The sequence below is a fragment of the Epargyreus clarus genome, unplaced genomic scaffold (genome assembly GCF_041222505.1).
Source record: "Epargyreus clarus isolate Ecla_fem2 unplaced genomic scaffold, WU_Ecla_fem_2.2 ptg000023l, whole genome shotgun sequence".
In the NCBI taxonomy this organism is placed as follows: domain Eukaryota; kingdom Metazoa; phylum Arthropoda; class Insecta; order Lepidoptera; family Hesperiidae; genus Epargyreus; species Epargyreus clarus.
Window position 1 is genome coordinate 12,752,197 of NW_027332230.1, and position 22,399 is coordinate 12,774,595.

General features: G+C 35.6%; 2 protein-coding genes across 2 annotated transcripts; both read left to right on the forward strand.

Annotated features, from left to right (window-relative positions):
* Positions 1–1,609: 1,609 nt before the first annotated feature.
* LOC140751580 (trimethyllysine dioxygenase, mitochondrial-like) lies at positions 1,610–9,559 on the forward strand. The gene is made up of 8 exons (XM_073085533.1): positions 1,610–1,736; positions 4,620–4,719; positions 5,604–5,716; positions 6,402–6,622; positions 7,664–7,839; positions 8,586–8,810; positions 9,104–9,237; positions 9,397–9,559. Exons 1-8 carry the CDS (start codon positions 1,730–1,732, stop codon positions 9,531–9,533), a joined length of 1,113 nt encoding a protein of 370 aa, XP_072941634.1. The 5' UTR covers positions 1,610–1,729; the 3' UTR covers positions 9,534–9,559.
* Positions 9,560–10,253: 694 nt separating this feature from the next.
* Positions 10,254–21,867, forward strand: LOC140751763 (trimethyllysine dioxygenase, mitochondrial-like). The gene is made up of 8 exons (XM_073085804.1): positions 10,254–10,260; positions 13,024–13,123; positions 13,715–13,827; positions 14,516–14,736; positions 15,988–16,163; positions 20,240–20,464; positions 20,796–20,929; positions 21,731–21,867. The coding sequence occupies exons 1-8, from the start codon at positions 10,254–10,256 to the stop codon at positions 21,865–21,867; spliced, it is 1,113 nt and encodes a 370-aa protein (XP_072941905.1).
* Positions 21,868–22,399: the final 532 nt, after the last annotated feature.

Below are 22,399 nucleotides of genomic sequence, written 5' to 3' on the forward strand. Positions count from 1 at the left end.
ATGTGAGGAGACACAGCCTAGCATCAAAACAGTAATGACTTGAAGACATAGATCTAAATATAATCTTATTACAAGTAACAAAATTCTGAACCTATTTAATAAACTGCTTATTCGTCTAAAAAAATCAATATTAAGTTAGATTTTCGTCGATAATAAGAACCATAGCTCAGTTTGTTGTTTAATTAATTGAGGTGCGATCGTTTTATTGGGCAATAACAGATTAATGAAGTCTTTTAATTAGTGCCTGTTACTACGGCCATTACTTATCGTTAATTGCCGCTATAGCAAATGGGATTAATGGGCAAACAGACGAATGCCCTAATTGTTTCCTTAATTATAATAAATTTATTTTATTTTCATTTAACTTGGCTATTCGGGTAGTTTATTAGTATATTCGTCCTCTAGCAAGTATTTTATTTTGAAAATTAGAATCAATATGGATCCATCGGGGAAGTACCTACATAAATGGGGTGTTATGTATTCTGTTCTAGCATAAGGCTGATTTTGCATTATAGATGCAAGCTAACTTACAGCAGGCGAACAACTTTATCCTTAGAAACGGAAACACGTCTGTGATCGGCATCAAGTAAAACCGATGTTTAATAGTTCATTACAGATCTCTATGGGTAGCATTTATCACATACCAAGGGTGTTTTGAAATTTTACTACCCCTTAGACTGTTTCACCAAATCGTTTAAACCAGAATACAACAACGTAATATGCGTTGTTGATTGGTAGTGGGTACGCTATGAAGATGGTAGAACCCATTGTGGTTCGACTCCGGCGGCACCACCGCCACACCTACTTCTACCTAATAACAGCAGTGTTAGGCGCTGCTGTGTTCCGGTTTGAAGGGTGTGGTAAGGGAGACAGACTTTTCCGAGGCGTTCCAGCCTAGTCCTCAGGGGTAGCGGCGCATCTGTGGCCGACCTCAGGTAGGAATATCTAATCCTATCTGGGGTTGATTACAGATGTCCATGGGCGGCAGTAGCCACTTACCATCAGGTGGACTGCATGCTCGTCTGCACTCTTATATTAGAAAAAAGGCAAAAATATAGGGGTTGAGCCACAAAAAATTATGCCCCGTTTTAAAACACTTTCTTTACTATTGACTTTTTACAACCGTAGTAAACCAGGTGATTTATTTGAATCCATTTCAAGTTCCATGGAGCATTTTAAAGCTTTGAGCACTAAGATAGTAATGGTACATGAGTATTGCCAGCCAAAAATTGACTTTCGTAGTCCACCTGGCCCATTTCTAGGCTTCTCCTTTCCTTTCCAGAATGATAAGTTTTAACCCATAATATGTCCACATAATGATTAATAGGGTTTTGTAAAATCCACATCCCTTTGAGAACTTTTACCGAAACTGTTTTTTTAATAAAGAAGTTTCAAAAATTATATGTACAGTATTATTTTCAAAAAGAGACTTTCGCAACAGTTAATAGAGAAATCTTATCTATATTATGTACAAGTCATTAAGAATCAATCATCAAGTCATTAAAAGTCAATACATTTCATTAAGAAGTAATCAATAGTTGGTCATAACCAGTTCAAAGAGTACACAAAAGTGACCTTTGAATTAAGATAACTGTAGGCAATCAGTAGCCCGACAGTCTTAAATTTGACCTCCTAGTGGTCACATCTGTGTAATGATAAAATAAAATAGTTGTAACTATTGTAGTACAATTATTTTTAATTTGTGAAAATAAAAGTATCTTGGAACGCTATGGATAGTGAGTATAAAAAATTCAATACGAAAATCACACTATTTTTAAATTTTGATAATTCAAATTTTATTGTATTAAAACAAATAATTCTAACTTAGTGATTGTGTGATCAGATTTCATTTTATAACTAGTCTTTTATATCGTAATTTGGCTACTAAGTTAACTTTCATGAATATAACAGAGCGTTTTTATTAGATTTGCTACTCGTAACTTGCAATCCACCTGATGATAAGTGATTACAGCCGCCCACTGACATCTGTCAGCATAGAGAACATGTTGCACTTTTTATTAACTCTCGCATTTCCTCTCAATACATAACATTAGAGATTAATATATTCTAATACACACACGACATCGAAGTATCACAGGTCGTACCTAAACGTTAAACCTCGGAGAATAAATGGTCAAAATCCATACAAAACGAGGCATAGGTCTTCTACTTCTATCCCATATACATTTTAAAGTTAAAATCAAACAAAGCATTTGCAACTGCCACAAAACGCAATAATAAAATAGTCAAACGAATGTTTAACTATTTGAATGGGTTCTGCTAGAGAACCGGTTTGAAGTTGAATTTACCGCTCTGTTTCCGGCTTGTATGCGATCAAACTTTCTGCGCAGGTGAAAAGTAAATTGAAAAAGCTTTGTTCAGACGAAGGAATTCGCACCGTTCTCGACTGGTATTTTAGTTAGGAAATGTACAGCAATTTAAATGTTTATAGGTTGATTATAGAGGCAATAGCGTTATAATGAAGAGGATATCTAAGAATAACTTACCAGCTGATAAAAACCATTTCTTTCCCACTGGTCACATCTCTTTTCTCAGCAAGAGAACAGCTTTTTGAATGTATATAATTTTCAATGATTTTTATACTTATCTACCGAAGATTAAAAAATGTATAAAAAGTACCATAATCTGTATTGCTAAAGCAAGATACAAATTTTAATGTATGAAGTTGGAAGGTAGCCAAATGTGGTCATCGGATCATCGTGATCCAATATTCTAGGGAAAGATGCTTGAAACTAATGAACGAATTTGATAAAATCAAATAGAAGAGTGGCAAAAATGTGACAGAGCCTGTATGATTCGCCCACGAGGTACCACCGCTATACTACATTCCAAAGTGAATCAGATCTGTGTTCCACTAGAAAGGTACTTAATTGGCGACCACAGGAATAGCGGCGCCTCTGGTTCTGTCTTCAGGTAGAACCTATTCTACGACTTTGGTCACCGCTGTCCATGAGTGGCAGTGGCCACTTAGCATCAGGTGAACTGAAAGCTACTCCAACTTTTAAAATCAATTTTAATAAGGCACAGAAATGTCTTCAAGTAACTAATATAAAAACGGTAAAATATTTCTACTCCGATCACGTAGCTAGTCAAAACTGCGATAAGACAGAGGATCTAAGGGCTCTTTAATCAGCGAGGAAATAGTTTATTGGACGCCGGCTACAGGATTACGGGGAAGAGACAGTTATCGGGGATTGTTAAAAGTACTGTTAAAGCGACGCAATACGTAACACGAAAAAAAAACAAAGATTTTATGTAGTGATTCATTCTAAAAATTGTATTCCAAAAAATAAGATTTTAATTCATAATGAACGTGAATTTAATAGGACAATTTAAGACTTAACACGCGCATTTTAAGAAGAAACATAGGAAAAAATTTTTTTTAACAAAAAATACAACCGACTTCTATGTCACTACAAAGTAAAAAAAAAAAAAAATGTTGGTTTAGTACATATTTCTGAAGTCGGCGCTCAATATATTTCGTTGGATAACGATGTAAGCAGCGTGTCTAATATGATACATGTTTTGACTCCGATCCACATTATCAGACCCTTAAATTGCGAATGATAAACTGGTTTTGCAATTTCATTAGAACCTACACCAAATATCTTCAAACAAATCTCAATTTTACCCATCGGTTGAGGAGTTACATATTTTGTCTCCAGAACCCACCCTGATCCTCATCATATTTAAATGGGACAAACTTGTAGTAATTGTACACATACGAAATTAAAGGCATTAAAATAGGTTCATCAAAGGCGAAGTTATGGCTTTTATATTTACATGGGTGGAGGAGTTCCCCTCATTTTCTCCAGAACCCATCGATGGATCATAACCATATTTAAATGGGACCAACTTCCAGCTCGTCTCTATACAATAAAAAAAGAATTATTAAAATCAGTCCACTAACGGCGGAGTAATTCGTGTACATACATAAAAAAAAAAAAGATACCGGCCGAATTGATAACCACCTCCTTTTTGAAGTCGGTTAAAAAGTGTATTTTCACCATTGGAAAGAAAATCTCTTATATTCCAAACAATACTAGATACTTGTAACAGAATAATAAATCGTTAGAAATCAATTATTATTACAATTATTTTTATTTATTTTTGTACACCTTAAGGTAAGGGTTGCAAAGGGTAAACTTAATGCCTAATGGAATTCTCTGCCAGTCGACCCTGGGTGATGGCGATAGCATGTGGTAGGCATAAACATAAACAGTAATAATAAAATAACAAGAAATACAACTATGAGAAAAAAATACAATATCTACATATAATAATTATAAATAAATATAAATATATAATAAAAATATAGTATATACAAATAAATATATACGACACAGTGAATTAAGGAAAGTTGAAAGACTCAAGTATTGGAGGACATGCGTAAGTAATACTCCCGAACCATTTTCTTGAAGGTGTTCCTACAAGTGGCTTTCCTGATGTTTTCGGGCAGGGCGAAATTACTTATTAACTTTAGCATATAAGAATGTGCTTCATAGTAGAGTATAGGATCTTAGTTGAGAGTTTTATAAAATCTTTGTTTACAGTTGATTATTATATTTAATAATATTAAATTAAATCTTCCATTACAGAAATAAAAGCTGTGAAAATTGTTGGCAGAGCATTGCAAGTTGATTTCAAAAATGACAAGACAATTGTGTTAGAAGATTGTTGGCTAAGAGATCATTGCAGGTATGTATTTTTCATTTTTGATTGATAAACCGCAAAGTAGTCGATTGGGTGCCCAATAATCGGTATAGATTTGTATAGCAATAAAGAACCCGATAGGCAAAAACTTTTATTACCACGCTTTTATTAGCTTGACCTCTATGTATGTATGTACGTATATAACGGAAACTTTGAACTCGATTTTTACCCACTTTGAACGGTCCGATTAATTCAAAATTTTGAACAATTATCAAGAACCTATGATAATACACGATTTAAAAAAAAATATCCTATTCAACTCATCAGGATTAACGATTTTCTTTGTGCGATTTTAGCGTGGTTTTTAATTTTTCAACTATAATTTTTATTTTTGGTTTATCTTGCCTCTTGAAAGATGTTGTTATATTTATCTAATAACAAAAAGCCCCATCCCTTACGCCCTTACGTTATAATGCTCCATCATTTGTACGTGTAATGTAAAACTTTATCCTATGGTAATGGCCCCAGCAGACTAGCTACTTTTAACAGCTGCAACGACGATTTAGCTGTTTTATGGGAATGAGACGCAGATATTAAACGAATGGAAAATCGATGCGCTTTTATGTCTCTAGAGTAAAGCGTTTGAAAATACAAGATTACCATAGCGCGTTTGAAAGCAGTTTGTCGCCAAAATGTGAGGCAACTTCAATGCAATCGTAAAAACGTGAATCGCCGCTGCTAGAAGTAGCTAGTCTGCTAGGGCTAAGTAGTGCAATAGAGAATACATGAAAAGAGGTGCAACGCAAGTAATCCTATTATCCAGCTTAGAGGAGGAAACCGTTTTGTTGATAAAATATTTATCTGAAAATAAATAAAATATGAATCTGCAGTATTTCATATAACTTTCTTATTCTAAATGATTATTTCAGATGTTCTACTTGTTACCATGCTGACACTTTCCAAAGAGCTCTGCATTTACTAAACATTCCTGATACAAAGATAAAGAAATTTGAGTTGATCAAATCCGGAATTGCAATTGAATGTAAGTAGAAAAAATACCCTTTCTAATTTATTTTAGGGGTAGAAAGAAAAAACCTGGTGACAAAATGTTAAAAATTCAGTCTAGATATAGAGAACATAGTATATTTTGATTCTAACCTTGCAATCACAAATTTGAACGTGTGGCTAGACAGTTTGCCTTGGTTTGTGTAGGTTTACGAGCATTCGTAGCATAGCTTTTAGTCAAGCCGAACGTTTGTAGACGTTTAGAGTTTGCAACAAACACCAAGTGTGCGGACGCGGTATTATAATTTGGGGATTTTGTATTTTTGTACATATTTCTACATATAACCTTTTTTATAATATGAGAGTAGCAGACGTACATGCAGTCTACCTGATGGTAAGTGGCTACTGCCGCCCATGGACATTTGTAATCAACCCTAGATACCATTAGATATTCCTACCTGAGGTCGGCCACAGATGCGCCGCTACCCCAGAGGACTAAGTTGGAACGCATCGGAAAAGTATATCTCCCTTACCCCACCCTACCTACTAGAACACAGTAGCGTTTAACCACAAAATAATCGTTTTTAGGCAGAAATAGGTGCGGCGGTGGTGCCGCAGGTGTCGAACAACGAAGGGTTCTACCACCTTCAGCAAATTATAGCTAAGATAAGCAAGTTTGTTTAAACTGACTTAACTTTGGTGACTTAAATTTATTGTTTTAGGGGACGATAAACACATATCAACGTACTCGTCTGAGTTCTTAGCTCAATTCCATTACAAGACATGGGTAAATAGCAGAAAACTAAAACCAATCCTATGGCGAGGAGACGAAGTAGCTGATAAAATAACGAGGGTGCATGTCGATAAGTTTCTTAACTCTGTGGAAGGCGCTAAGGCTGTTTTCCAATCACTTTTGGATTATGGAGTCGCCTTCATAGAACAAGTAAGTGATAAAAATTGTCATTTCGGTTATATTTGAAAACGGTTATGTACCGATATTTTGTTTTTGAACCGAGATGGAAAATTGTTTTCGAATATCGATATTAGAAGCACATCTTATTATAATAACACAATCGATAAATGCGTTTGTTTGAAAAAAGCCTTAATATTTAATTATTATTATAATAATTAAGAAATTAATATATTTATTTCGTTCCTTTCTCACTTCGGTTGTTGAAATTGGAACTTAGTAAAAGTGGGACATAGTTTAAAAAAGAGATTTAGTAAAAACAAAACAAGCTACCTAATTCTGAATCAGACTACGAGTATAGTTAAATTAAAACTTGCAAATTGCTAAATAAGGACGCGTTCGAAGAAAATAAAGATCAGACGACTAAAAATTTAAATGAAACATTAATTCAACAATCATTCCGATTGATTTAACATTATACATTCTACAGAACGTAATAATTGATCATCGGTTAAGTGAACCGAAAAAGAATTTATTTGTATCGGATGTTGGAAGCCATCGATAATAGTGAAATTCAATTTCGGCTTTTCCGAGCGTGTGACCGGATATTTGTAGACAATACGGATGTACGATTTAATCAATCAACAACAAAACGATACAATATTTTAACTTTAAATTTTTTATCGAGTGTTAAAATAAAATTTTGTACGTTTTGTACAACGTTTGTAAATATCAAATGGATAAATATTTTGACGGATTTTGTTTTCGGTTTTTCTTAAAACTATGAGTATAGTAATGGTATAGTACTATTGTTTATAATTCTACGTTAATAACAATTCCAAAAGTCATTTCTGGTACATAAGTCTACAACTTAAGTAAATTTCAAATCAAGTTATGTAAACTTGAACTTCTTGAAAAAAAATTGAAGACTATATATGACTATATATGGCTTATATTTATCCGCTCTTCTTCGTTGAACACCCGCCTTAAGATACCTGCATTTGTAGGTACATACATCAATAGAACAATAATAAATTGATACTAATAATAATCCTCTTCTATGAAACTTTCTAGGTAGGCACCTCCATGGAGGCCACAGAGAAGGCCTGCCAAGCCTTAGGTGGAGTACAACATACGTTATTTGGAGGCATGTGGCAGGTCACCACGAAGCAAGAACGTGCTGATACCGCGTACACCAATTTACCACTTGCAGTCCATAATGACAATACATACTTCACGGAAGCTGCTGGGTAAGTAGGCAAGACCATTTTCCATTGACCTTAATTCTGTTGCCCTGTTTGTACTGAACGTGTCACACAAAATCATATTTTCCTGTATAGTATGCTGACCGTCACGGCCCGCGACCCGACGGCTGTGCCCCGGTCGATATGAATACGTCAATTCTATAGGAAAATATTTTTTGTCTGACACTGCACGCGTCTGACACGTTCAGTGCATGTAGATATGTAATTAGAATGCAACAACGGCATTTTGGTATAATTATAACGTAAACAGGCTGAGCTTTATTTCATAATAACAACAATTATATAATAATAACTAACGGAAAAACGTTATCTAATTTTGCCTCAGTAAAGCAAAGCAATCTTAACAATCCAATCTGTATGCGAAATTAAAAAAACTTGGAAGGCAAAAAAAAAATCCCTTTCATTCCCAGATTTCACAATAATCAAACTGGTTATTTTTTCAAGGGCCTGCCTATTCCTGTGACCCGTTTCACCCGGAGCCTTCCGTCATTATTATTTCAGGGCTTATTCGAAAAGCTTTTGCTTGTTGGTCGCTTTCAAATTCTGTTTAGTTTCGTTCATGATTGCTCTGCCTTTTCGCGGTGTCGTAGTATGGAAAATAGTTGACAAAGGTCAAACTAAGAGTCGAGAGGATCTACACCTATTTCTGCCTAATAACAGCTGTGTTAAGCGCTGCTTGTTCTGGTTTGCAGGGCGTGGTAAAAGAGACATACATTTTTTATAACCAACAGGCTTCAAATTCTTCACTGCATCAAACATACAAATGGTACTGGTGGAGAAACCATTCTCGCTGATGGCTTCTATGGAGCGCTGCGCTTGAAAGAAGAGCATCCTGAAGACTTCAAGTTCCTCACCACCTTTGATGTCGAGGCAGAATATTTGGAAGATGGTCACCATCACAGATATTCAGCACCTGTCATACAAGTTGACAAAGACGGCGACCTGAAGCAGATAAGGTATTTAAATGACCCATAAAGAAAAAGAAAACAGTTCAGTTAATGAATCGTTACATCGACTCCCCTTTTTCCATAAACTACTAACTTATTTTTAAAGTTTTTCAAGATTAACAATCAATCTATCCAATGTTTTGCTTACATTGACATTTTACTATTTCTTCACAATAGTTGTCGTCATGTCCCTTTGGTTGTTAAAGATTCGCATTGAAAGAAACAAAGAAAAAAACTTTATTTCGAATATACACACAAACATAATAACTGAAGAGATGGTTTACTAAATCAATGGTTTTCAGATTCAACGTGTACGATAGGTCAGCGATGGCATTTGAGAGCGGCGAGGAATGTCGCTCTTACTACCGATCGTTGAGGAACCTCTCTCGGTATTACGAGAATCCCGACAATCAGTTGCAATTCAAACTGACGCCAGGTACGTGCTCTTTTTATATTCACTTCATATCATCAGGTTTTCACTTTAGCATTGTTCTACTTATTGCAGAATCAAAAACTTAAGAGTTATTATAGCAGGCCAGTTTTATCCAGTGTTATCTCGGCGTAATATAATAAAAATATTTGTTTTATCTTTCAGGCACAGTGATGGTGATGGACAACTTCAGGTTATTACATGGAAGAACAGCCTTCACTGGCAACCGAGTTCTGTGCGGTAGCTACGTGTCACGTTCCGATTGGCTGGACAGAGCCAGATCCCTTGGTCTTATACAGTAACTGATGAGCGATTCGAATTTTTGAAACTTGGCTTATGCACTGCCATATTCCTTTTATATAAAACTAAAGTGAATATACAAGTATTTTGATTCTGTATTTTGATTCTGACAAAAATCCTTGTTAGGAATCCAATTAAAATCGGGGACGTTGCAATTTTGTTTTTATTGGAAGGTTTATTTCTAACCAACAATATTCTTGGTTATGTAAACGAATATATATTTTTTATTTAATATGTTGTGCTAAAAACAATTTCTGCCTCTATGTTTGTTATGTTCAAATGGGAGAGGGTGTAACATACTTTTTTATAAGATTGAAGTGATTAATCGGGTTTTGTAAAATTCACACCCCTTTGAGAACTTTTTAAGAGACTTTTTTTAATAAAGAAGTTTCAAAAATTATGTTCACACAGTTTTTTTTTTTCAAAAAGAGACCTTTGCAATAGATAATATACATATCTTATCTTTATTATGTGTGTGATTTTAAGAGACGTCATGTGACATAACACATTTAATTAAGAAGTAATCAATAGTTTGTAATAACCAGTTCAAAGAGTACATAAAATTGACCTTTGGGTTGTGATAACTGTAGGCAATCAGTAGCCCGACAGTCTTAAATTTGACCTCCTAGTGGTCACATCTGTGTAATGATAAAATAAAATAGTTGTAACTATTGTAGTACAATTATTTTTAATTTGTGAAAATAAAAGTATTTTGGAACGCAATGGATGGTGAGTATAATAACAATTTCAATATAAAAATCACACTTCAAATTTTAATAATTTAAATTTTATTGTATTATAACAAATAATTCTAATTCATAATTTAGTGATTGTGTGATCAGATTTCACTTTAATTTATAACTAGTCTTTTATATCGTAATTTGGCTACTAAGTTAACTTTCATGAATATAACAGAGCGTTTTTATTAGATTTGCTACTCGCAACTTGCAATCCACCTGATGATAAGTGATTACAGCCGCCCTCTGACATCTGTTACCATAGATAACATGTTGCACTTTTTATTAACTCTCGCATTTCCTCTCAATACTTTAAATAAGCGATGAATATATTCTAATACACACACGACATCGAAGTATCACTGATCGTACATAAACTTGAAACCTCGGAGAATAAATGTTCAAAATCCGTACAAAACGAGGCATAGGTCTTCTACTTTTAACCCATTTAATTTTTTAAAGTTAAAATCGAACAAAGCATTTGCAACTGCTACAAAACGCAGTGATAAAATAGTCAAACGAATGTTTAACTATTTGAATGGGTACTGCTAGAGAACCGGTTTGAAGTTGAATTTACCGCTCTGTTTCCGGCTTGTATGCGATCAAACTTTCTGCGCAGGTGAAAAGTAAATTGAAAAAGCTTTGTTCAGACGAAGGAATTTGCACCGTTCTCGACTGGTATTTTAGTTAAAAAATGTACAGTGCAATTTAAATGTTTATGGCTTGATTATAGAGGCAATAGCGAAATAATACAGGAAAAACTTAAATAATAGCTTATCAGGAACTAAAAACCATTACTTTTCCATTAGTCACATTAGTCCGGACATAGTAGACATTCAAGGATACAAACATTTGGTAAGTTTTATCACAAATATGGCACAAATCAAAATTATTAATTGTGCAATTATCCATAAAAATTGTCTTTACCTACACTTATTTATTTACACTTACTTATAACATTATACCCACACTTATCTATTGTTCAAACGAATCACCGGTTCCAAGATATCGTCATTTAAAAAGTTAAGAAATCTATGTTCTCCATAATTTGCAAAAATACGCCTTTGTATAAAGTATTTGCAACTACGGCACAAAACGCAGTAATAAAATAGTCAAACGAATGTTTAACTATTTGAATGGGTACTGCTAGAGAACCGGTTTGAAGTTGAATTTACCGCTCTGTTTCCGGCTTGTATGCGATCAAACTTTCTGCGCAGGTGAAAAGTAAATTGAAAAACCTTTGTTCAGACGAAGGAATTTGCACCGTTCTCGACTGGTATTTTAGTTAGGAAATGTACAGCAATTTAAATGTTTATATAGCTTGATTATAGAGGCAATAGCGTAATAATGAAGAGGATATCTAAGAATAACTTACCAGCAGATAAAAACCATTTCATTCCCACTGGTCACATCTCTTTTCTCAGCAAGAGAACAGCTTTTTGAATGTATATAATTTTCAATGATTTTTATACTTATATATCTACTGAAGATTAAAAAATGTATAAAAAGTACCATAATCTGTATTGCTAAAGCAAGATACAAATTTTAATGTATGAAGTTGGAAGGTAGCCAAATGTGGTCGTCGGATCATCGTGATCCAATATACTAGGGAAAGATACTTGAAATTAATGATGAATTTCATTAAATCAAATAGAAGTATGGCGAAAAATGTGGCAGAGCCTGTATGATTCGCCCGGAGAGGTACCACCGCTATACTAAATTCTAGAGTGAATCAGATCTGTGTTCCAGTAGAAAGGTACTTAATAGGCGACCATAGGAGTAGCGGCGCATCTGGTTCCGTCTTCAGGTAGAATAGGTTCTATTCTACGACTTTGGTTACCGATGTCCATGAGTGGCAGTGGCCACTTAGCATCAGCTACTCGGATCCTCATCATATTTAAATGGGACCAACTTGTAGCAATTGTACACACACGAAATTAAAGGCATTAAAATAGGTTCATAAACGGCGAAGTTATGGCTGTTATATTTACATGGGTGGAGGAGTTCCCCTCATTTTCTCCAGAATCCATCGATGGATCCTAACCATATTTAAGTGGGACCAACTTCCAGCTCGTCTCTATACAATAAAAAAAGAATGATTAAAATCGGTGCATTATCGGCGGAGTAATTCGTATACATACATAAAAAAAAAGATACCGGCCGAATTGTCACAGAAATGTCTTCAAGTAAATAATATGAAAACGGTAAAATATTTCTACTCCGATCACGTAGCTAGTCAAAACTGCGATAAGACAGAGGATCTAAGGGCCCTTTAATCAGGGACGAAATAGTTTATTGGACGCCGGCTACAGGATTACGGGGAAGAGACAGTTATCGGAGATTGTTAAAAGTACTTTTATAGCTACGGAATACGAAACAAAAAACAAAGATTTTGTGTAGTGATTCATTCTAGAAACTATATTCCAAATGTTAAGATTTTAATTCATAATGAACGTGAATTTAATAGAACTATTTAAGACTTAACAAGCGCTATTTAAGAAGAAACATAGGATAAAACGTGTATTTTCACCATTGGGAAGAAAATCTCTTATATTCCAAACAATACTAGATACTTGTAACAGAATAAAAATCGTTACAAATCAATTAAAGATATTACAATTACTTATTAGCAAACTTTAGCATATAAGAATTTGCTTCATAGTAGGGTATAGGATCTTACTTGAGAGCTTTATAAAATCGTTGTTTACATTTTATTATTATTTTTAATATTAATAAATTAAATCGTCCATTACAGATATAAAAGCTGTGAAAATTGTTGGCAGAGCATTGCAACTTGATTTTAAAAATGACAAGACAATTGTGTTAGAAGATTGTTGGCTAAGAGATCATTGCAGGTATTTTTCATTTTTGATTGATAAACCGAAAAGTAGTCAATTGTGTACCTAATAATCGCTATAGACTTGTACAGAAATAGAGAACCCCGATATGCATTTTACAATATTTGATCACCACGCTTTTATTAGCTTGACCTGTATGTATGTATGTAACGGAATATTTGAACTCGTTTTTAACCCAATTTGAACGGTCCAATTAATTTAAAATTTTGAACAATTATTGAGAACCGATGAAAATACACGATTTAAATAATTTTATCCTGTTGACAGGATTAACGATTTTTATGTCTCCAGAGTAAAGCGTTTGAAAATACAAGATTATTATAGCGCGTTTGAAAGCAGTTTGTCGCCTAAATGTGAGGCAACATCAATGCAATCGTAAAAACGTGAATCGCCGCTGCTAGAAGTAGCTCGTCTGCTAGGGCTAAGTAGTGCAATAGAGAATACATGAAAAGAGGTGCAACGCAAGCAATCCTATTATCCAGCTTAGAGGAGGAAACCGTTTTATTGATAAAATATTTATCTGAAAATAAATAAAATAAGAATCTGCAGTATTTCATATAACTTTCTTATTCTAAATGATTATTTCAGATGTTCTACTTGTTACCATGCTGACACTTTCCAAAGAGCTCTGCATTTACTAAACATTCCTGATACAAAGATAAAGAAATTTGAGTTGATCAAATCCGGAATTGCAATTGAATGTAAGTAGAAAAAATACCCTTTCTAATTTATTTTAGGGGTAGAAAGAAAAAACCTGGTGACAAAATGTTAAAAATTCAGTCTACATATTATAGAGAACATACTATATTTTGATTCTGAACTTGCAATTACAAATTTGAACGTGTGGCTAGACAGTTTGCCTTGGTTAGTGTAGGTTTACTAGCATTCGTAGCATAGCTTTTAGTCAAGCCGAACGTTTGTAGACGTTTAGAGTTTGCAACAAACACCAAGCGTACGTATGCGGCATTATAATTTGGGGATTTTGTATTTTTGTACATATTTCTACATATAACCTTTTTTATAATATGGGAGTAGCAGATGTGCATGCAGTGCACCTGATCGTAAGTGGCAACTGCCGCCTATGGACATCTGTAACTAACCCCAGATAGGATTAGATATTACTACCTGAGGTCGGCCACAGATGCGCCGCTACCCCTGAGGACTAAGCTGGAACGCATCGGAAAAGTATATCTCCCTTACCCCACCCTACTTACTAGAACACAGTAGCGTTTAACCACAAAATAATCGTTTTTAGGCAGAAATAGGTGCGGCGGTGGTGCCGCAGGTGTCGAACAACAAAGGGTTCTACCACCTTCAGCAAATTATAGTTAAGATAAGCAAGTTTGTTTGAAGTGACTTAACTTTTTTGACTTAAATTTATTATTTTAGGGGACGATAAACACATATCAACGTACTCGTCTGAGTTCTTAGCGCAATTCCATTACAAGACATGGGTAAATAGCAGAAAACTAAAACCAATCCTATGGCGAGGAGACGAAGTAGCTGATAAAATAACGAGGGTGCATGTCGATAAGTTTCTTAACTCTGTGGAAGGCGCTAAGGCTGTTTTCCAATCACTTTTGGATTATGGAGTCGCCTTAATAGAACAAGTAAGTGATAAAAATTGTCGTTTTCCGATATATTTGAAAACGGTTATGTACTGATATTTTGTTATTAAACTGATATGGAAACTGTTTTCGAATACCGATATTAGAAGCACATCTTATTATAATTGCACAATCGATAAATGCATTTGTTTGAAAGTAAGTGTTAATATTTTTTTTTTTGTTGTTTTCTCTCTTCGGTTGTTAAAATTAGAACTTAGTAAAAGTTTGACTTGTTTAACAAGTAATTAATTAAAAAATCAAAAAACCCGACTTCACTATAAAAGCTGAAGTAGAATTTCCAAAAACGGTGAAATATGCGTTTTATTATTTTTATCCAGAAAGCCAAATACGAAGTTTCATAGTAGGTATCTGCTTCAAAATCAAAAGATGATCAAACAATATTATCCTATTTTATCCTCGTAGTGCTCATTTACGCTATATAAAGAACCTTTGAGTAAAATTCCATTACTCTAAAGTTCAGCGGTTTCCCTTTGCGTTGATCTTTATCACAGCAACACTACTCATTTAGTCTAACTGTTATAAATATCAAATGGATACATATTTGGATTTCGTGTTTCGCTTTCTAAAAACTGTCAGTACACTGATTAAGTGGTAGACTGTTAAAAATTCTACGTTAATAATTCATTTCTTATACATTACGTAAACTAATGTAAATTTAAAATCAAGTTATATAAACTTGAACTTTTTGAAAAAAAATTGAAGACTATTTATCCGCTCTTCTTCGGTGAACACCCACCTTAAGAGACCTTTTTTTATCGAAGGGAAACCTTCAAAATGTACCCGACGACGTGCGAGCGACGTCGAGTTATGTGGTATTTTTACCGCACTATAACCTCCCCCCCCCCGGTGGCCGTTCTCATCGCTTGTTGGAGAACTCCGGGATCTCCGACGGAACACAACCGGAGTCCTCAAAGCGCTAAGCCCCGATCGGGCTCTGCCCTGGGAGAGCAGTTTTCGCTCCTCCCAAACCATCTGGTGTTCACGACGGTATGCGACCATACATACCGCCGTCCATCCCGGGGTCGCTTACTGGACGGTTCGAGCTCCCACTCTTGCCGCCCGCAACCCCGGAAGCCCCCTTTTAGTCGCCTCTTACGACAGGCAGGGGATACCGTAGCCCTAGTCCCGGAACTACAGGGACAGCCTTAAGAGACCTGCATTTGTAGGTACATACATCAATAGCACAATAATAAATTGATACTAATAATAATCCTCTTCTATGAAACTTTCTAGGTAGGCACCTCCATGGAGGCCACAGAAAAGGTCTGCCAAGCCTTAGGTGGAGTACAACATACGTTATTTGGAGGCATGTGGCAGTTCACCACGAAGCAAGAACATGCTGATACCGCGTACACGAATTTACCACTTGCAGTCCATAATGACAATACATACTTTACAGAAGCTGCTGGGTAAGTAAGCAAGACCATTGTCCATTGTCCTTTTTTTATAATATAGGAGTAGCAGACGAGCATGCAGGCCACCTGATGGTAAGTGGCTACTGCCGCCCATGGACATCTGTAATCAACCCCAGGTAGGATTAGATATTCCTACCTAAGGTCGGCCACAGATGCGCCGCTACCCCTGAGGACTAAGCTGGAATGCCTCGGAAAAGTCTGTTTCCCTTACCACGCCCTTCAAACCGGAACACAGCAGCACCTAACACTGCTGTTATTAGGTAGAAATAGGTGTGGCGGTGGTGCCGCCGGAGTCGAACCACAAAGGGTTCTACCACCTTCAAAATGACCTGACCTGACCTTAATTCTGCTGCCCTGTTTGTACTGAACGTGTCACACAAAATCATATTTTCCTATACGGTCAAAATACTATTTTGTCACGGTGCCCCGGTCGATATGAATACGTCAATTCTATGGGAAAATATTTTTTGTCTGACACTGCACGCGTCTGACACGTTCAGTGCCTGTAGATATGTAATTAGAATGCAACAACGGCATTTTGGTATACTTATAACGTAAACAGGCTGAGCTTTCATAATAACAACAATTATATAATAATAACTAACGGAAAAACGTTATCTAATTTTGCCTCAGTAAAGCAAAGCAATCTTAACAATCCAATCTGTATGCGAAATTAAAAAAACTTGGAAGGCAAAAAAAAAAATCCTTTTCATTCCCAGATTTCACAATAATCAAACTGGTTATTTTTTCAAGGGCCTGCCTATTCCTGTGACCCGTTTCACCCGAAGCCATCCGTCATTATTATTTCGGGGCTTATTCGAAAAGCTTTTGCTTGTTGGTCGCTTTCAAATTCTGTTTAGTTTCGTTCATGGTTGCTCTGCCTTTTCGCGGTGTCGTAGTATGGAAAATAGGCGACAAAGGTCAAACTAAGAGTCGAGAGGATCATGGAGGTGATGGAAACAAGAATTAGGTGAGGGTGCGATTCTTCCTGAGTGGATTTCGGAAAAACCTATGGGAATAACGAGCCTATGGATTTAAAGAGCATGGGAAGGTACCTTTTTTTTTTTTTGTTTTCGAGGGGGAAACCTTCGAAAGGTACCCGGTGCCGTGGGAGCGACACATAGTTATGTGGGATTCTTACCGCACTAAAACCCCCCCGGTGGCCGTCCTCGGCGCTGCGTAAAGGACTCCGGGATCTCCAGAGGAACGCAACCGGAGTCCTCTTAGCGCGTTGCCCCGTCGGGCTCCGTCCAGGTGAGCATGCCGCTCGCCGCACCGTCTGTTGTACACGACGGTATGCGACCACACATACCGCCGTCCTTCCCGGAGTAATTAGCCGGGCGGTTTGAGCTCCCACTCTTGCAGCCCGCAACCCCGGAAGCCCCTTTTAGTCGCCTCTTACGACAGGCAGGGGATACCGTAGCCCTATTCTGGTCCCGGAACTACAGGGACAATGGGAAGGTACCTGAGATATACTGAATGTAGTCTCCCGAGGTGGCAATGGTTCTGTTGCTTATCTAATTAAGGACACCGCCCTATTTGTTGATTACAGATGGACAGGTAGACAATCACTCAGACAGACTGCAATAGTTTGCCACTTGAATTTCAATAAAACAATGTAATTTCTCAATTTACCTGTATTATTTTTTATAAACAGTATTTTTTTTATTCAAAATCACAAAATATATAATAAGTTAGTTAACATTTTATTTAAAACCCTATTTAAAACGTACCATCCTGTACAAAATGCGCAATTCTTTGTTAGGGTGCCATAACTCGCACTACTGAATTCAAGCTATAAAACATTCCGGCGTGAAAATAGGCGATATTTGTTGATAACTGATATCCATGGGTAGGGGAAAACAATTATTTAAGGGCTGGCTAGTTTTCCACTTCAATGACAATAAAAATATATTTGTCACTATTTTAAAATTATATTAATTAATTAAATTATATTAATAAAGCAAATATTTTCATTTTTAACCTATTAAACCATTGTCAACTTAACTAACTCATTTAACATTTTCTTCAAAAGTCTATTTAAAACGTGCCATCCTGTACAAAATGCGTAATTGTCCGTTAGGGTGCCATAACTCGCACTACTGAATTCAAGCTAGAAAGCATTCCGGCGTGAAAATGGCCGATATTACATTATGTCTCGCTTATTAGCCTTTAATGAAATTGGTTTTAGGCAATCTTAATAACGTGTCGGCGTCAATGTTGCTATAAAGATTGCTCCTCCCGGTTACGTGTTAGGGTTCAGTAGGATTAAAATAATTTAATTTAAAAAATGGAGTATTTATTAGCCTCTGTGGATGGTGGTTATTATGTTTAGATGAATAAGAGATAGGTTTTTATATAATTGTTTCAAATAAAACATAAAATATTTTTTTACACCAGCTTTTGTAGTATAGAAAATATTTTTGTTTATTTATAAGTATAAATAATGTAATTACTTTATATTTATGGCATTTACATCACAAGAAAAAAGCGAAAAATAAATAAAAAAGTTAGGAATTAAAAAAATAAATGCTATTTTAGCAATAATTGCAACATTTACCAATATCAAACATTGTCATATTAAACCGTACTCCCCGTTGAAGTTATAAAACGTACGAGAAATAAAAAATAACCGTTGAGTGCAGTACAAATATTTTTAAAAGCGTTTTATATTTTCGCTCATCTCTTTTTCATCCGGTTCCGTACATTTACTTAGGTTCGGTTAGGACGGTTTTTCCGATATAAAGGAAGATAAAATGCAGATGAAAATGGGTGTGAACACCGAAAGATATCGCCGCGTGAACGTGCTCAAAGTACCGCTTGTAAAATTGGTTACTGTATGAGAATATAATCAGATTGTAGGGAATTCTGCTTAAATACTGAATATTTGCATAATAACGGGAAGTAATTATAAGTAACAACCGTTTCATAAACAGTTATTGTAATGCGGTGATAACGTACGAGCACGGTGTTATTGTTGATGGCGCATTTCTTATTGCACATATGAACCTACGAAATATATTTATTGTGTACTCATTATTTAGAATAATTAATTTTCTTAATAATATTTAGTGTTAAAACGGCACTCGTTGAGTTAGGTTATATTTAACAAATTTACCTCACCCTCAAAACTTACACACTACAGTTTTATAGTCCCTCGAGCTGGATATGAATCAGCGACCTGTGGATTTACAATCCACTATGTAAGATAATTATTATTTTATATTTTCACCTAACTACTACATTATTTATAGGTATAATTTTTCGTTTTCCAAACTCTAAAACTGCCCTGATAAAACATTAAAATATTTTATTATCACGTATTTATAACGTATTTCTACTATTATTTTGAAACATAGAATAAGACAAACACACCATTTCTTATATTATACTTAGTATGTTAAAATAATCTTGTAGTATTAATAATATATAGTATAATAACTACTATGAGATATACTATAACTTACTTCTAATCTAAATATGAGAATAGTATATTACAGTGCAAATTGATTCCTATATGGAATTACGTAGCGTATAGGCATTCGATATGAAATATTCATATTGAAGAAGATGCCACATCGTTATTTGATTGAGGGGTTCTTCGATAAGAGATATTCACTTCATAAAAACGCTTCGGAAGGCGTTATTAAAACTGATTGATGTATCTGTTACCCTGTGTGACAGATTCGCGGCAAATATACCTACTGTGAGAAATATGGGGAGAGAAATAAGCATGGAAAATAATGTAGTTTTGTTTTATGCATTTATTATTATGTAAAAAAAATAAGATCAGAAATTTTATTTCAAAACTAGATTTCCATTCAAAACACCAATTCATCTTTTTGCAAAACCGGATTTTGTTGGAGTAGGGTTCAGTACATAACTTCTGCTACTGTTAAATGGAAATCACAACAGAAAAACATCTTTTGAATGTGGTAGAACTCTTTATGTTCGATTCCGGCGGCACCACCACCACACCTATTTCTGCCTAATAACAGCTGTATTAAGCGCTCCTATGTTCTGGTCTGAAGGGCGTGGTAAGGGAGATATACATTTTTTATAACCCACAGACTTCAAATTCTTCACTGCATCAAACATACAAATGGCACCGGTGGAGAAACCATTCTCGCTGATGGCTTCTATGGAGCGCTGCGCTTGAAAGAAGAGCATCCTGAAGACTTCAAGTTTCTCACCACCTTTAATGTCGAAGCTGAATATTTGGAAGATGGTCACCATCACAGATATTCAGCACCTGTCATACAAGTTGACAAAGACGGCGACCTGAAGCAGATAAGGTATTAAAATGACCCATAAAGAAAAAGAAAACGTTTCAGTTAATTAATTGTTATTTCGACTCCCCTTTTTCCTTGAACTTATCTTTCAAGTTTTTTCAAGATTAACAATCAATCTATTCAATGTTTTGCTTACATTGAAATTTGACCATTTCTTCACAATAGTTGTCGTCATGTCCCTTTGGTTGGTAAAGATTCGCATTGAAAGAAACAAAGAAAAAAACTTTAGTTCGAATATACACACAAACATACGTATACACATTGATTAATAATAACTGCAGTATAATATCAGCGTCTTAAACAACAGATGGTTTACTAAATCAATGGTTTTCAGATTCAACGTGTACGATAGGTCAGCGATGGCATTTGAGAGCGGCGAGGAATGTCGCTCTTACTACCGATCGTTGAGGAACCTCTCCCGGTATTACGAGAATCCCGACAATCAGTTGCAATTCAAACTGACGCCAGGTACGTGCTCTTTTGATATTCACTTCATATTATCCTGCTTTTTCCGATGCAGAATAATGAGGATAATAAATAATGAGGACATAGAACCTAGTTCAGTATGCTGGCCAACTTTATGACTAAAACTATCACGTATGTGCGATTTTTTCACTGTTAATGGCAAACGAGAATAGTAAAAAATGGTCAAGTTCATACAAACACAAGCAAATAAAATCAAATCGTCAATAATTTATAATCATTTATCACTGATACTTTTTCCTCATTTTTGTTTGTATACAACTACTATTATAGGCAGTAACTAACACTCGTTCTATCAGTCAGTCAGTCAGTCAGCGGGACGTCATACCCTCCGGGTCTCTCATATGCTAAGACAATGTTAACATAAGGGCGGTGGGCATGGAATTTCGGGTCTCGAGGATACCCCTTTGCCCGGGCAGATTCTCAGGTGGTAAATACCCCCCGGATTCTTGATATTTATTCATAATAATATGATGTTATTTAAAACATAATAAAATAATGAACAATTATTAAAAATATCTATCATCCCCCTGTTGAAGGGGTGATTCGGTACTTATGCGTCGTTACCGAGCGGACGGTCGGCCTCCTGATGGTCGGAGGTCGCCAGTCCAGGGAGTTCCCGCGGGAGCGGGCGCCCCCCAGATGGTCGATCGTGTAGGCGCGCGAATAGAACTCGTTCTATATATTTACACAAATAAAAACTTATCACTTACAATTACCTTAAAGTGGCCACTTGTCCTACGTGCTAGGCATAATTTAATAAAAAGAGTTTGTTTTATATTACAGGAACAGTAATGGTGATGGATAACTTCAGGTTACTACATGGAAGAACAGCCTTCACTGGCAGCCGAGTTCTGTGCGGTAGCTACGTATCGCGTTCCGATTGGCTGGACAGAGCCAGATCCCTTGGTCTTATACAGTAACTGATGAGCGATTCGAAAATTTGAAACTTGGCTTATGCACTGCCGTACTCCGTTTATATAAAACTAAAGTGAATACACAAGTATTTTGATTCTGTATCTTCTTTTTTATAATAACATACTCTAAAATTTTACCCCCAATTGGTATGGTAACCGCTCACCATAATGGTCTCAGATGCTATCGGGTCTGGATTCGATTCCAGGTCAGACAGATGTCCAAATAATTTAATTAAATTCCTATTCTGGATAAGAGTATTATGTATTCGCCGTTATGTCGTATGTTTTGGCATCTATGACATGGAAAAATATCCAAAAAAGTAGAACTAAATAAAAAAATATACGATTCCCTATAAAAACGTTATTATGACTAAATTTCGTTTAACAAATTTCCATAACGAAAACAGAAATGAACGATAATAAGACCTTTTGCTCAATTTTTCCTTGTTAGTATTTTTGGATATTTCAACCGGAATATCCGAAAACATTAATCCGGAAAAATGGGCATATCATTGCAGCCGCCCACTGAAAGAACAAT